The sequence below is a fragment of the Phyllostomus discolor genome, chromosome 5 (assembly GCF_004126475.2).
Source record: "Phyllostomus discolor isolate MPI-MPIP mPhyDis1 chromosome 5, mPhyDis1.pri.v3, whole genome shotgun sequence".
NCBI lineage: Eukaryota > Metazoa > Chordata > Mammalia > Chiroptera > Phyllostomidae > Phyllostomus > Phyllostomus discolor.
In genome coordinates, this window is record NC_040907.2 from 16,346,719 (window position 1) to 16,362,377 (window position 15,659).

General features: G+C 49.1%; 1 protein-coding gene across 1 annotated transcript in view; it reads right to left on the bottom strand.

Moving 5' to 3' along the window:
- Positions 1-105: 105 nt before the first annotated feature.
- PAFAH2 (platelet activating factor acetylhydrolase 2) overlaps positions 106-15,659 on the bottom strand; it is a 33,137-nt gene continuing 17,583 nt past the window's right edge. The window contains exons 8-11 of the mRNA XM_028514130.2: positions 14,385-14,476; positions 12,788-12,958; positions 10,595-10,749; positions 106-4,594 (exon numbers count right to left, since the gene is read on the bottom strand). Coding sequence (XP_028369931.1) covers positions 4,500-4,594; positions 10,595-10,749; positions 12,788-12,958; positions 14,385-14,476 — 513 coding nt within the window. The 3' untranslated portion in view covers positions 106-4,499. The remainder of the gene's footprint in view (positions 4,595-10,594; positions 10,750-12,787; positions 12,959-14,384; positions 14,477-15,659) is intronic.

The window sequence follows — 15,659 nt, forward strand, 5'->3', positions numbered from 1 at the left end:
AACAGAAGCTGGAATGGGAACTGAGACAGAGACCATCTGGGGTCATAGAGGACAAGGGCAAATTATATCTCACCTTATAGGTACGTAAGACCAAATAAAACAATACTAGTAAAAACAGTTCATGTTTAATAACCCCTTAGGACAGACACTGTGCTAAATGCTTTACATGCATTATTTCAATTATTAGAACTCTAACAGGTAAATACTATTAGAATTTCCATTTTACAAATGAGCACATTGAAGCCCACATAAGTTAATTAGCATAAGTCACAAGGAAAATAGTGTTGGAGTTGTCTGATTTCAAAGACCATGTTCTTAATCCCTGAACTGCTTGCTTCATCTGTGAAATCAACAGAGCACCTGACCCACAGTCCTCGGTGAGGCTCGATTCTCTCCCACTCACTTCTCGGTAGTGCTAAACACACCACTGACTCTCAATACAATTCATATAGAAACTGCTGGGGAATTTGACATTCTTGATTCCATCTGTCATGAAATTATATTCCTTATACCCTGAGAGTTTAAACAGACAGAGGAAGGGGCAAAACCAAGTATGTGCATTAGGCAGCATGGCCCAGGGACTAAAAGCTTAGATTTTGACACCTAAAGTTCCCAGCTTTGCCAAAATCTTGCTATGAGAACTCGATCAAATTACTTCTCTAAACCTGCCTCCTCATACACAAAATGGGGTTCATACCACCTGACCTCACGGGGTTACGGTAAAAAGCAAATGAGATGAAGCATGTGAGCACTGAGCACAGTCCCTGATACGCAGTAAGGGCCTAATCAATGTTGGTTAGTACAGCAATCATCATCATCGTCGTCATTTTGTCAAGCAGCTGTGGCCAAGGACACGTGGCCTTTGCATCTGGCTGTGATGGGACAGAAAGTGAGTTCCCTAATAAGAGTTGGGTCCTGAGTACAGAGTATGGCCTCTCCTGTCCCTCTGTCACTTTGCAGGCCCAGGGGAATAGGTGCCCCTGAAGAAGAAGGGGGCAGATAAAGGTCCCCACCAGGCCAGCACATGCAGTTGGAGCCCATCAGCTGACATTTCAAGAGCCCAGCAGACTTCTTGGGGAAGGGCAGAGGGCAGCTGTGTCAGGACACACAGTAGGAAGGGGCTTGGGGACTGTGTTGGGAGCCTCAGCCTGATGCTTCCAGGACGTGGGAGGGATGAGGACTCCCACTCCATCTGTATGCACTCACCCCCTCCCCAACTGAAGCGCCACTCCCTGCACAGGAAGCTCACAACATTCCACTAGCAGGCCTCCATGAGTTCAGCTCTTTCATGGGATGGGAACAAGAAGATGCAAAAGAAACCCAAGACACCTTTGCTCCTCAAAAGGATTCACTGCAGTGCAGTTTATCAACAGATGACAGTTAATACTCAGGATTGTCTTGCCTATCTAAAGGCCGTTCATCTGGTGTCTTTCGAGTCCCTGGAAGTTAACCAAAAATCAGGGCAAAGGGCCAAAACCCCTTGTTATACCCCTCCTGAGCAGTCCAAGGAAGGGTTACCATTCCTAAGCACTAAGGGCAGTGCGTTTTAGCTGCAGGCGAGTCCCTAAAGCCCTCTCTCAGTAACTACCTGACTTGACTTTGGACGGTTGTACATATGCTGCTGATCAGAAGCAATAACTCTGAAGTGAACGGGCAGAGCTGCTGAGGGCCGGCACACTAAAGGCTATAAAGAGTAATGGCTGGCCGCCTGACCCCGAGGGAGGCAATGCGAACTATGAAACGCAGTCAAAAGGACTAAGAGCACAGCTGCTGGGGGCCGTGTAGCGTAGGTGCAAACAGCTATCCACAGCTTCACAGGCCAGAGGGGCCTCTGCTCTGACCTTAGGCCAGGTCACAGACATTCTGGCTCTCTGGGGATGCGATGGGATGTTAGGTATGGCCAGGTGACTTGCTTTGGCCAGTCATGAAATGTGGATGGAAATAATGAATGCCACCTGCGGGCAGAAAGCTTCCCCATGCTCTCTCCCAGCACTTCCAGACTGTGGCAGCTCGGCCAGCCCGAGTCCCCAAGTGAAGATAAAAATGACACAGAGCAGGGCATCCAGGTGACCCACAGAGGACAAGCAGCATGGGCAAGAAAGAAACTTCTGTTGCTTTTCAGGGCTGCTTGTTACTACCATATAATCTACTCTATCCTGACTGAAACACCCTAAAAAGTTAAGTGAGGCCAGTTCACATTAAGAAGTGTGTGCATTATCTTTTTTGGTAAATTATCATTCAAAAGAGTCAAAGTTGTTTTTTTTTTTTGCTCGAAGGATAACTTTTGATTATAGGGAAAATTCACCTGCTCTAACGTTGCCAGATAAATGAGTCACTGCCAGAATATGAACTGAATTGGAAGAGTGATAGATCCAGTTTCCAAACACCTTCTGTCTCCAGGGAGGCTCCCAGTCTTTACAAAATACCCATGCATCATGCATGGGTCTAAGGCAGAAGAAGCTGGGCTCCGAGCTAAAGCCGACGGAACCTTGGCACCTGCGGAACCAGTAGAGGCGCGAGGGTGGCACCCACTGCTTCTGTGAGTGCTGAGGGCCGTGGTCCTCGGGTGCGGGCTGGAAGGCCCTATTACATATCTGTCTGCACGCTCACAGAGGAAAAGCCATCATGTTGTTGAGTAAGCCAGCAACTTCAGAATATAGTCTTTTCAAGCATCTAAGGCACATTTACAAAATTGACCTCATATTGGGCCAGCAAGCAAGTTTCAGGATGAAAACCATACGGGTCATTTTCTCTGACCAAAAGCAATTAAGCTAAAAAACAAGAGCTATAAAATAACTGGAAAAATCTTACATATTTGGAAAGTAGGAAGCATACTTTTAAATAATCCATATGCATACACACCCTCTCACTCAATCCTCCTAACTACTCATGATGCAGACCCCCTCTTAGAAGTGCAGGAGCCAAGACTGGAAAGAGAATGCAACTCGCTCCAAGTTGCGTGGTCACGGCGAACCAGACCTTGAAGCCAGCCTGCAGACCTCCAGCGCTCAGGGCTTTAATGACATTCTCTTTACCCTGTGTCTCGCTGGGGTCACGGGTCCTCCCAAGGTTCCCAGCCTCCATGGACCTGAAGTTTCACTTCTTAACACAACTGTTGAGACGTGGGAGACCCAGCCCCAGCTTGTGGTGGTGGTGCTGACCTTGGACCTACTGTGTGGAGACACATTTCCCTTTTGATCTTGCCTTCTCTGGGGTCCTCTACTTGAACTGAGGCAATATGGCTAGAGTGGTGGAGAGGGGTGTTTCAGGTCGGTCCTCCCGGACAGCTTTGAACTAGATCACTGGGAAGACTTCCTTTCCTTTTAAAGTTTTTTTCCACATGGGCACAAGTAGTAAGTGAACAAAGAAAGACAGAAGGAAAAGTTACTACCAGATGGCTCCCCATCTTGCTCTAACGCAGATTAAACAGAGAATATTTCAACATATCATTAGGCAAACATGAGTATTAATATCATTCATATTATAAATGGAACAGAATAAAAATTCAATCTATATGTTGACTTAAACCTGGGCTAGGGCCTCAGAGCCAGAGAACAGACAGCTCCCAGCACCCTGATTCTGAGCAAGCTGGAGGCTCACAAGATCTGAGGGAAGAGGCGAGACCGAAGTATTCCTGGGCCTCCTGGTGGGGGGCGGGGGGGCCTGAACTCTGGCTGACCAAACTACCTCCCTCTGTGGCAAGGGCCCATTCAAATGCCTACTTAACAGTTATTCTATCTTCTCCAACTCAACCTACTTCTGTCAAGATACGTTTTTGGCAAAACTCCCAGACATTCAGAGTGTCTGCGCCCCCCACTCGGTGCCTCAGCCTTTCTCCCTGTGCCTCGAGGACAATGCTGTCTGCCTTCCTCCGCAGGCTCGCAAGGACATGTTAGCCCAGACCAAGTGCCCAGGACTATGTTCCACACACTGAGAAGGCCTGAAAATAAACAGGAAATCTGGTAGTGGTCCATATCTGAGAAAGTTACCTCAAGTGCCGAGAACTCGCCAAGTGGCCCCCGGGAGGGAGAAGGCTGAGAGGTATGGAGAGAGGGGGCCAGGTCAGGCTGCCGGTCCCGAAGGTAGGCACTTGCACTCCATCCATCCTTCAGCTTCATTTCTCCCCTGCAGAAGCCGCGCTGGCTCAAGGTGCGGGCGTCGCTCGCTGGGGTAACAGGGCTCACAGTGCTCGGCTGAGGGCTCGGGTGCTCCCCGCCCCACCCCAGGGCTCATTCCCTTCACCACCAGGGCTCGGGCCCCAGAAAGTCAGCATGCCCATCAGTAAGTGATCCAAGCCCCACCATGAATATAAAATCAACTAGTCCAAGATCAAAGTACCCAGTTATCCAGTCAGCAGTGTTATGATACCCTTTCGATCCGTGAAGATGAGCCACGTCGACCACTTCCTGACAGGAAGACCCCCACATGGGCAGACCCCAGATGGGAATTCAGTTCGGCTTCTCTCCCATGTGTGACCTTTTACAGATGGCCCGTTGTGCCTAAAGGCTGGACAGATGGTGTGGGGCCCCTGGGGTGAGGGATGGTCCAATGCCTTCGATGAGGTTGTTCCACTGGTCGTAGTCCTCTTTCAGGTCTGGAAGAAACAGACAGGAGGCGAGTGAACCACTGTAAGATGAGGCCCGCGAGCACCACCCACAGAGTTCGTGGGCCGTCCTGGAGAGAGGAGCGGCGGGGACGCCGACCGGACTTGTGATGGTGGCACGATGCTGGTATTTATTCAGTGCCTTTGTAAAGGTGCTTCATAAATGACTTGCTTAACTCATAATAACTCAATAATGACAACAATAACAGAAAGTAACATTTATTGAAGAACAACTCATTGTAGGAACTGCGCTTTACATGCATGGCTTCATTTAGTTTTCGTAATATTCCAATGAGCTCAGTACTGTTATTAGCCCTACTTTCTATTTGAGGAAACTGAGGCTCAAAGAGGCTATCTGATTTGTTCAAGGTCATTACAGTGGGTAAGTGACAGAGACAGACTCCACGGCCTGGTCAGAAAGGGTGAGAAAACGGAAAGCCCACTTCCAGGCTCAGGGATGTTGCTGAGCAAGAAAAGTCCTTTGCGCACCAGCCAGTGTGTGCAAATCCAGGGCCACCTCAGTGGAGGGCAGAAGGAGCAGTGTGGCAGCATCATGAAGCAGTGTGACAATGCGTGCGATTCAAGAGGGGGCCCTGGGGTCACGGGCAGATGGGACTGACTACACGGTGAAACAGTCAGAAAGGGTCCACGGTCTCAGGCAGAGAGAGCAGGGCACAGCGGGGCCAGCAAATGACGTCCTTGTTCACAACAAACAAAACCTGGGACAGAAGGCAGGGACCGCTCTCCCTCATCTTTGGATCCTAGTGCCCTGCAAAGAACCCGGCATGCAATCGGTCCTCAAAGAGTAAGTGCTGCATAATCATTAATTCAAAAAATACTGAGCACACTCATGGTGTGCCTCAGCCTGTCCTTGGTTCCAAAAAGTCCATCCACAAACAAACAGAAATCCTCATCTTCGCAGAGCTCACAATCTAGTACGCAGAGATAACAGTAAACGACCAATTACACAGCATGTGAAAAGGTAGTAAGTGCCACGGGGAAACAAAAGAGCCAGATAAGGGAAATGGTGGTGGTGGCCGGGGGACAGAGGTGAGGGGACGCAGGCAAGGTCCAATGTTTTAAAAAGGCTGGTGTACAGAAAACTCTCCTTGAACAACAATAAAAGTAAAGTAAAGTAAAATAAAGTAAAATAAAATAAAATAAAATAAAATAAAATAAAATAAAATAAAATAAAATAAAACAAAATAAAATAGACAGGCTGGCCAGGGTGGGCCTTGCTGAAGGGTAAGACTTGAGCAGACCTGGAGGAGGCGGGAGTGGGCCAGGAGACTGACTGCACAGGGAACAGGTTCCGGGCGGGGGAACAGCACACTGCAAAGGCCTGAGGCCAGAGTGTCCCTGCAACGTTGGGGGCTTGTGCAGCGAGTGAAACAGGCCAGGGGAAGAGCAGCAGGAGAGGTGGGGAAGGACCGGAGGACCACGCCATTCGGCATACCAGGGCGATGGAGGTTGGCTTTGACTTCTGGAGAAAAGGGGAGTCACTGGAGGATTCTGAGCAGAGGAGTGACAAGCTCTGACACACTTTGTAACAGGATCACTCTGGCTGCACTGTTAAGAAGACTGTGGAGGGGGGCAAAGGTGGCAGCAGGGAGGCCAGTTAGGAAACTGATAGAGTAATTTTAATTTAGGTGCAAGATGCCTTGCCCGGGACGGTAGTTGTAGGGTAAGGACAAGCGATTAGATTCCATATATATTCTGAAGGTAGGGCCAATAGGATTTTCTGAGGGACTGGATGGGAGGTGTAAGAAAAGAGACACAAACGAGGACTTCGGCTTAAGTAACTAGAAGGATGCCGTGACTACTAGTTGAGAAGGGAAGGATTGCAGTTTAAGCCAGTTTTTGTCTGTGGTGTCAATGAGGAGTGGGTTGTATAAATCTGCTGTTCATGGTAGAGATCAAACTGGAGATAGAGGGGGCACCAGGGCAGACAGCTAAAGAAGGGGTCCACGCACTCAGCCCTGGAAGCAGCGAAGCGGATGGAGCAGGAGCAGATTCTGGGCCGGGAGAAAACCCACACTGCACTGTCTCAGAAGGATGGCATCACCGACTCTGGCAGGACTGCCGAGTCCCACGGAGATGAGCAGTGAGAGCTGACCGCTGGACTTAGCGCTGTGGGAGTCACTAGCAACCTTGACAAAAGCACTTTGCATGAGGAACTGGGATGCAAAAGCCTGACTGGAAGGGGTTTAAGAGACAATGAGAAGAGAAGAAGCAGAGAAAGCAAAGGCAGACATTCCTTTGAGAAGTTTTGCTGTTAGGGATAGAGGGTGGCAACGGACAGGGTCAAGAGAGATTACGGTATTTTTTAAGAGAGATTTTGGCCTGAACTGAGCCAGTAGAAAGGAAAAAAACCTGATGATCTAAGAAGGTAAAGAGAAAAGAATTGCCAGCACAGTCATCTCGAGCAGACAAAAGGGGTTAGGTCTGGTGTACAGGTGGAGGAGGGGCTGGCCTCAGTTAGGGAACGGAGCAGGGAATGTTAGTAACCAGACAGAACGCTGAGTACATGCACGAAGGTGGGCAGGGGAATGTCGGGGTGTCGGGATTCTGAGGAAGTGCTGACGGCTTCCCTTTTCCCGGTGAAGCGGTGAAGCGGTGAAGCGGGAGGCACAGTTGATCAGCTGAGAGATAGGAAAGGGAGGAGGTGCTGGAGGTTTGAAGAGAAAGGGGAGGGTGTGAAAGTCTTCCAGGAGAGCGGGAAGAGGGTGAGTAGGAGGGGGCAGGAGATGCATGTAGTCAGTATGAAAGAAGCACCATTCTTCTCCATGGAAGATAACATCCCTGTGTCGGCAGAATGCGCTCTCAGGGGTGTTTTTCAGGAGTGGTGAGAGGTTCAGCTGAGCCACCTACAACCTGTTTTAGTTTCCCTCCCCTGTTGGCAATGTACCGTGTAGTCACCAAAATGTTCTTCTCTCTTTGCAAAGCTAAGGAACCCAAACAGAGAGCCTCTGCCTGTTTTCAGCGCTGTCTTATCTGTCATCACCCAGACACCTCAAGAGCATCCTACCTGGGCTCTCCACCTCCCAGCCCGCCCCACCTCGCCCATCCTCCACGACGCAGCCAGATTGGAAGTACAAGTCTAAGCATGACATCCTCCCGCTTAAAACCCAAGGACTCTCACAACCATGGAGTAAAATTCAAACTTATTTCAGCAAATACATGGGCTTCTAGATCTGGCTTCTACCCATTTCTCTACCTTCATCCTCGCACAATTCACTATCCTGAACTCAGATACACTAAACACAGTCTCCCCACACTGACCAGGCCCGCAGACCCTTGCCCCCGCCCCGCCTGGCGAACCCTACTCATTCGTTAAGATGAAAGACAAGGACTGCTTTGTCTAGGGAGCCCCCTGTCCCAGCTGTCCTCCCCCTCCTGTCAGAGTTAGGTGCCTGTCCTCTGTGTCCCCGGAGAAGACGGACCGCATCATGGGTCATCAGAGTCACTGGCAGAATACTGGATCAATTAAGCACATGGGCTTTGTAACGAGACAGCATGGGCTGCATTCTGGCCTTGCTACTTAGTAACCAGATAACTGTGGACAAATTACTGAGATGTCCTAAGCTTTACTATCGTCATCTGTAAATTGGAGCTAATAATAGATTACCTACTGGAAAAAGCTATCTTCAGGATTATGCTAAAGTACTGAGTGGAAGGCCTGGTACAAAACAAGTCCTCAACAACTTCCTTCCGTCTAAGACTCTCCCTGCCCTCCATCTCCTCTTCTGCCGGTCTCCAGGGATGAGTGGCTCGGCTCAGCAGACACTGCCTCTAACGGGAGTTCAAATGCACCGTGCTGGGCTCCTGCACATCCTTAGCTCCTACCTAACGATATGGTGCCGAAGAGGAAACAGGGAAGGTGGGCTGAGGACTGTGTAGTCAGGCCCCTTAAGCGTCTTGAGACAGGGATGCATTCCTCTCCTACCAGGTGACAGGAATGATGCTCTGCCCTAGACAGTATGGCTCAGCTGTTTGGAGCATCACCCCATAACCGAAAGGTTGTGGGTTCAGTTCCTGGTCAGGGCATGAACTTAGGTTGTGGGTTTGATCCCCAGCCTGGATGCATATGAGAGGCAACCAATTGATGCTTCTCTCTCACATCAATGTTTCTCTTCCCCTTTCTCTCTCTCTCTCTCTAAAAGCAATTTTAAAAAAATGTCCTTGGGTGAGGATAAAAAAAGAATGACACTCTCTAAGGTCTCAATCTCGATTAAGCCTAAACTCCTTAAACCCAGGCTGGTATAATGGCTGATGATAAGCAAGATGAAATGACAAGCAACAGGCATAAATATAAAAATGCAAATTTAGGTTAAAAAAGTCAGTACTTTTATAATAGGACAGATATGCTTTAAAAGAAAACTCAATCCAAACCAAAATTTTTTGGCGCTTATTGGAAATGTTAATGCACTCAGGCCATCCAACTAGTGGTCTAGTGTCCGGGGCACAGAGGCGACAGTCCTGCTGCCCCAGGCACTGTCAGACCAGATCAGGTACATCCTACTCGAGTAGAGACAGCACACGGTAAAAGGCACACCAGCAAGCAGTGTGTCCAAAGGTGACAATAAATGGCAACGTGTGGAACTGTAGGGGAACAGGAGGGGTGACCACGGACATTTAGCTTCATGAACAGGAAACAAAGTGGGCACCACAGGTGACTCCCAACACCTGAAGAGCTGCCTGCCGGGTGGAGAGGGACCGAGGCTTCTCTGGGTAGCTCCTGAGGGGACAACCAGGGCAAGCTGGGAGGAGTTACACAGTATCAGATCTTGGTCGTAGGCTGGAGTTAGGTCAGACCTTAGAAATACAGGCTGCCTGGTTCCTTCCTGAAGGAAGCTGCCCTGTGCACAGCGCTTGCTGAGGGATTGGCCTGGTGCAGACAAGGGGAGGCTACTCCACCCTGACTGGAGCAGAGGGGACATCGGATCAGGAGAGCTCCGGGCCCGGGTTGGGCGGCGGCCGACAATGTGTGCTGGCAGGTGAAGATGAGCTGAGACAACCAAGTTGTCCGTCTGGGGAGTCTGGTCTCTGACACCCAAGGAAACATGAGCAGCGGGAGCTGCAGATGGAAGGATGCCGCAGGGGAGAGAGAGCAAGCCTGGCATGGTCACACCAGCTGAAGTTGTAAGGAAGTTCTGAGGAAGCAGAAACTATGAGTAAACAGATGCTATCAGCAAGAGAAAAACACACAGTAGAAAGAAGAGAAATGCAGAGCGGAGCAAAGAGAAACAGAGATGTCAGGAGAGGAAGAGACAGCGGCTGAACCCGGGAAAGAGAGAGGTCAGTCCTGCGAGCCGCCGTGGTTCCTGTAACTTTTCACTGCCATCCCTGCAAGGTGCACTTTCATAAACAAACCACACTTTTTCTCTTGAGGTAAATCAGTGAATCTCTCTAGTCCTTGTAACGCCCCCCCGCCAAAACTTAGAGTATCAGCTCTTAAAACCAGGACTTTCCAGCAGTGGTGAGGGCCGACTCTCGCGGCAGCGCACCCCCACGCCACTTGACCGTGAGAGGGCAGCTCCTAGGCGCAGGAGGCTGGACCTGAGACCTCTGCGGGCCTTGCCATCTCGCCGGTCTGTGATTTACATCAGTCATCATCCATGCTTGTTTAAGCACTTCTGCAAATTTAACCCATTTATCTTCACACCTCCTCCACAACACAGATGAGGTAAGTGCTAATGAGTTAGGACAGAGGTAGTGGGGTAGACAGGTGAACATTCCATTTACAATGAGGAAACCGAGGCTCAGAGAAGTGAAACGTCCAGGCAAAGGCCATTTGGGTAATAAAAGACAGAGTCAGGATCTCCGAACTTTCAGCTAAGTGTTCTTTCTGTGGTTCAGTGTAACTTTCTCCTGAAAGTCAGTTTCTTTTTGCCACATATCTCCCTGATCCAAGACATATCAGTATAGACCACTGCACATGGAAACCTAAGGGACCCCACGGCCACCCACAGACCCCAGCTCTGTGCTCACCAAGGTGCTTCTGCAGGAAGGCCAGCATGGCCCGCACCACAATCTCCTGGCCCTCATAGGGGTCCAAGCTCCCGTGGCTTTGAGGGGAAAAGAGTTTGCTAATCCAGTTCCCGGACACAAAGGCAAAGTCAGTTTGACTCCGATGAACAGAACCACTAGAGGAAAAGAAAAACAAGTAAATGGGAGGAGTCTGGAAGCTAGGGCACACAAATATTTGTTAAATACCTACTATGTGCTGGGTACTTTATGTGCATTATCTCACTTAATTTTCACAATAAGGGAAGCATCATCCCGTGTGACAGAACCAGGAGAGAAGTGATCTGTCCAAGGTCACACAGCTAGAAAGGGGACAGAGTGAGAACCTGAACACAGGTGTGCTTGGCTTCAGAGCTGCCTCAACTCCGAGACCACAATGTCTGACCATGCAGGGAAAGGCTGAGGTAGCTGGCGTGGGCACAGGGGCAAGGAGGCAGTGTCCGGAGCACCTGCCATTCCTGTGTCATTATAAACTGTAACGCCAGGGCCATTCCTGTGTCATTATAAACTGTAACGCCAGGGCCATTCCTGTGTCATTATAAACTGTAACGCCAGGGCTTTTCCCTGGTGACTTCCCAACATTCACAGAACAGACCAGCTCCCGGCTTCACAACTGTACAGAATGGAACACGGGACAAAGGAATTTAAGTGAGGGCAAGTGCTTGTAGAAGAGGGTTTCTGGCTTAGAATTTAGGTCATTTCATATCGAATACATTTAATGCAAAGGTAAAATTCTCACTAGGTTCTCATTTTGGGCTAAATTACTTATAACTAAAATTACTAGTTAAATTGATGAGGAAAGGAAATCTAAATGCTAAATTTTGATACCATGCAAAAAACCCCACAAAAAACCCAAACTCTAACTTTTTTTTTAAGATTTTATTTATTTATTTTTAGGGAGAGGGGAAGGGAAGGAGAAAGAGAGGGAGAGAAACATCAATGTGTGGTTGCCTCTCAAGTTCGCCCCCTACTGGGGACCTGCCCTGCCCTGCAATGTAAGCATGTGCCCTGACTGGGAATCAAACCAGTGACCCTGTGGTTCACAGGCTGGCACTCAATCCACTGAGCCACACCAGCCAGGGCCCAAACTCTAACTTTTAAAACATGTATTTTTTTAAGGCACATGAAAAAGCATAAAGAAGAATATAATGGATACTTTAGTGTCCAGCCCTTAGTTTAAGATGGAATACATCTTTCCCAACTGCTCTCACCTCCTTTCCGTCTGGGGACACACTTACCCTGAATTTGACTGGCTGGAGAAACTGCTAAGCAGTCTTCTGTTGCCATGAATCAACATGAAAGGGGAGGGGCTGGCCCCACGGAAGACAGCAGGGGCCAAGATGTGCAAGAGAAGAAGCCGCTGGTAACTGACCGGATTCCTAGCCTTTCTGGGCTGTGCATCTGGCATTTCAACCACGTGAGGGATTCCAAAGGTCTGGCGTGCAGTTACTTGCCGTTTTGCTGGAATATGGCCCGGAACCCTTGGGAGCGTGTGTGTCGCTAGGCTCACGTGCAGGACAGGGGCAAGTCAGAGACTTGTCAGGGAGCCTTCAGCCCTGTACCTGAAGCTCTGGGCCAGTTCCCATGCACAGTGCACTTCTTAAAATTACTCAAAACTTTTCTCGAAAAATGGCTTCTGAAAGAAAAACTATCTGAGAGTGCTGGTGATGGAAGGGAAGAGAATGTGGTTTCTCTTAGCCAGAATATAAATGGTTTCTGGAAGATATCTGAATTTAGATAGTCATGAAGGTCCCTAAAAATCTATCTATATGTCAAAGGTCTGCCATATCCTCATTCTTCAAAAGACCCAAGAACATTCCCCAATGAGGTGAGAGATCTGTGGAGTGACCTGGTCCACACAGAACCACGCATCTGCCTCCCTAACACACGACCCTACATACCCTTTCCCAGAAGGGAACAGCTGAGTCCTGTCATAAAGTCCCACAAACTAGTGAAGAAATCCCCGTAGGTAGAACCAAGTGGGAAAAAAGAACAGATAAGAAAATTCTAAAGGAAGTAAGATTTTGAAATTCAGGAAGCATTCAAGTATTCAATTAACAGGCAGAGCTTCTGGAGAATCCAAAAGTAATTAAGGGAGCCGTAGCTGGCTAAAAAATGGGGAGGACACTGGAGATCGTGACCCTGGGGTTGACTCACAGGACGGTTACGATCTTGGATTGGTCATGTAGGGCACATATCTTCTTCATCAGGTTGACACTCTCCATGGTCTGGAATTTCTCAGCATTGATGAAGAACACAGGGCCCCGGGCCTTCGGGTAGAAGTCACGTTCCAGAGGAAACATCCAAGCATCCAGAGCCACGGCACACCTGCAACAGGACCGGACATTTGGAATTGCCTTGCAGAAGCCGTTGGGGCAGTGGGGAAAGAGGAAGAGATCTTTCTTCGGTGGGGTAGGGGTTCAGAAAGCCAGGAAGCTACCAGGGTCCACACCCTACAGTTGGGATCTTGGACAGAGAATGCTTTCACCTATTGCCGAAGATCCTTCTAGATTTTAAACTCGCTGAGAGCAAGGATTGGGCCTTCTCCTTCCCCCGTGGATCTACTCCTAGGCAGCTGACTTCAGCTGAACAGAATGGCACTTCATTCATTCAACATGCATCGAGTACTGACTATGTGCTTAGCACTGTGCTCTGGATACAGACAGACGACACGGCTCTTGCTCCCAAGGAGCTCCCAGTCAAGAAGGGAAGACAGAACAGCTTAGCACCCTGGCTGAACGAGTTGCTAGGTGAGCCCAGAGCGTCTGTGGCAGGGGAGGTCAGGGAAGCCTCGTTGGTGCCACAACTCAAAGATGTAGCCAGTTTGTCAAGCAGTATCTGAGGATAAAACTAAGGCTCTAAAATCAGCCTCCCCCAACTCCCCACCCGGCCCCAAATGCTCCTCCTGTCTTCTGCCTCTCAGCAAAGGATGATCAACTTCACTCAAATGACGGACACACAAACAAAAAACCCTGATTCCTCCCTTTCCTTCCCCTCATCCACCCACCATGTAGTCCTGAAGATTCTAAAACATATCCTGACCCCATTCACTTCTCTCTACCCCACTACCTCCGTCCTAGTGCAGGTCATCATTTCACACCTTGACTTTGAAACAGCCTCTTTCTAACTTGCCTCCTTGCTTTGTCTTGTCCTGCTACAATCCACAGTTCACACGACAGCCAGAGGCATCTTTTCTAAATTAAGCATAATTTTTTTCTCTGACTCAACTCCTTCAATGGTTTCTCATCAAACTGAGAAGATAATTTAACTTCCTTATTCTGGCCAAAAGGCCCTGTGACCTGGCCGCTTACCTCCCTCACCACCTCTGTAACCTCCTCACTCTCTATGCCCCTCCCCTGCTGACACAGCAAGCTTCCTTCCACCTCAGGGCCTTTGCATGAGCTGTTCCCTCTGCCTAGAACGATCTTCCTTTAGAACTTCGTATGGCTGGCTTCTTTGCCTTTGGAGTCTTGGCCTCTGTCACAGTCTCAGAAAAGCTTCCAGATGCTCTAGCATATCAGCCTATTTTATCTTCTTCACTGCACCTGGGTGCTGGGGATTTGGTTATCTGTTAGCTCACTTACTAGTCTGTTTCCTCCCCCAAATTCCATGAAATCAGAAACCTTGTTTTCTTGTTCACCACTGAATTCTCAGCCCGCAAAACAGTGCATAGCACAGAGGACTTGGGAGACAAATACCTGCCGACTGCGTGAACGGCGTGTGGGGCCGACAACGGCATCCCCAGGAAACTCACCGAAACTGGGTCTCCTTGGCCAAAGCCAGAACAGCGGTGGTGCCTCCAAACGAATGTCCCATTACAGCCACGCAGCTCATGTCGATGCTGCCCTGGGAGGAAAGCAGACAACTCAGCCAACTTGGAAACTGCGGAGTATTTCTTTAAGGGATTCTTCAGGGGCAAGAAGAGGAAACAGTGCGACGGTGATGCAGAGGCCCAATTCGGTGGGGGAGCCCCGCCCCGCCGCCACACTGTTAGGAACCTGCCCACTGGAGAGCAACCCGTCAGGCGATCCCTGGACTGAACAGCCTTCTCCAGGCAGGAATTCTAAAAACCACGTTTTTTATCTTTATTTCTGCAATCTCACCACCTACAACACCTGGACTGGAGTAGACATTCAAATACTTATGAATAAATGGATAAAAATTATGTGGTTCCAACCTGACCCAACTAAGAACACAGTAAGAGTAAAAACTTTCCATCCTCTAGATCCCTGCCTTAACACTGGTCTGACGGGATGACACACACACCAAGTCCAGGACAGATCGGGGAGCTCCTGCCACCAGTCCGCTCTGCCCTGAGGCAAGGCCTGCTGGTCGAGAAACCGACTCAGGTTCCACTTCCTCTGGGTCTCTGTCCTGCTTTCATCCAGCAGGGAGTGAGTGTGCTCGCTCCAATATGCTCTGCACGTATCTATTTCTAGTTGTCTCTCGAAGCCTTCGGGGCTCAGTGATATAAAAAGCCGCTGCAGCTGTCTGCTAAGGGGCTTGGGAAATCTCTGCAGGCTTTGCCACCCGTTCTCTGCCCTGCACCCTTGTTCCCCCCAGTTTCTGTCCCAAGGCTTTATATTTAAATTCTCCCCCTTTGCTCAGTGCCTCCAGAGAAGCGACTCGGTAGGTGGCCTATTCGGGTATTTTTATAGGTTAATATACTCTCAAATCAGGAGTATACTCAGAAGTCTCCCACCTACCACATTCCCTTTCCACATAGCTGCCACTTCCTGCCCCCAAACGTGTGTTTGCAGAGCTTACTAACGCACATGCGGGCAAACATGAATATATACTTCCTCACTTTTTATGCAAGGGATATTGTATCTTACCTTCTTGCCTAATGATGTCAGTATATAAAGAGCTTCCTAATCTTTTTTCACAGCTACATTTGATTTCACCGTGGTACAGACAGCTAGTGATCACCAAATCTGTTCCTCTCCTTCCTGGACACATAGCTAGATCCTATGTCCCAGCAGTTAGACGTGAACTTGTGACCCAGGTCTAGCCAACAGAACGTGAGTGA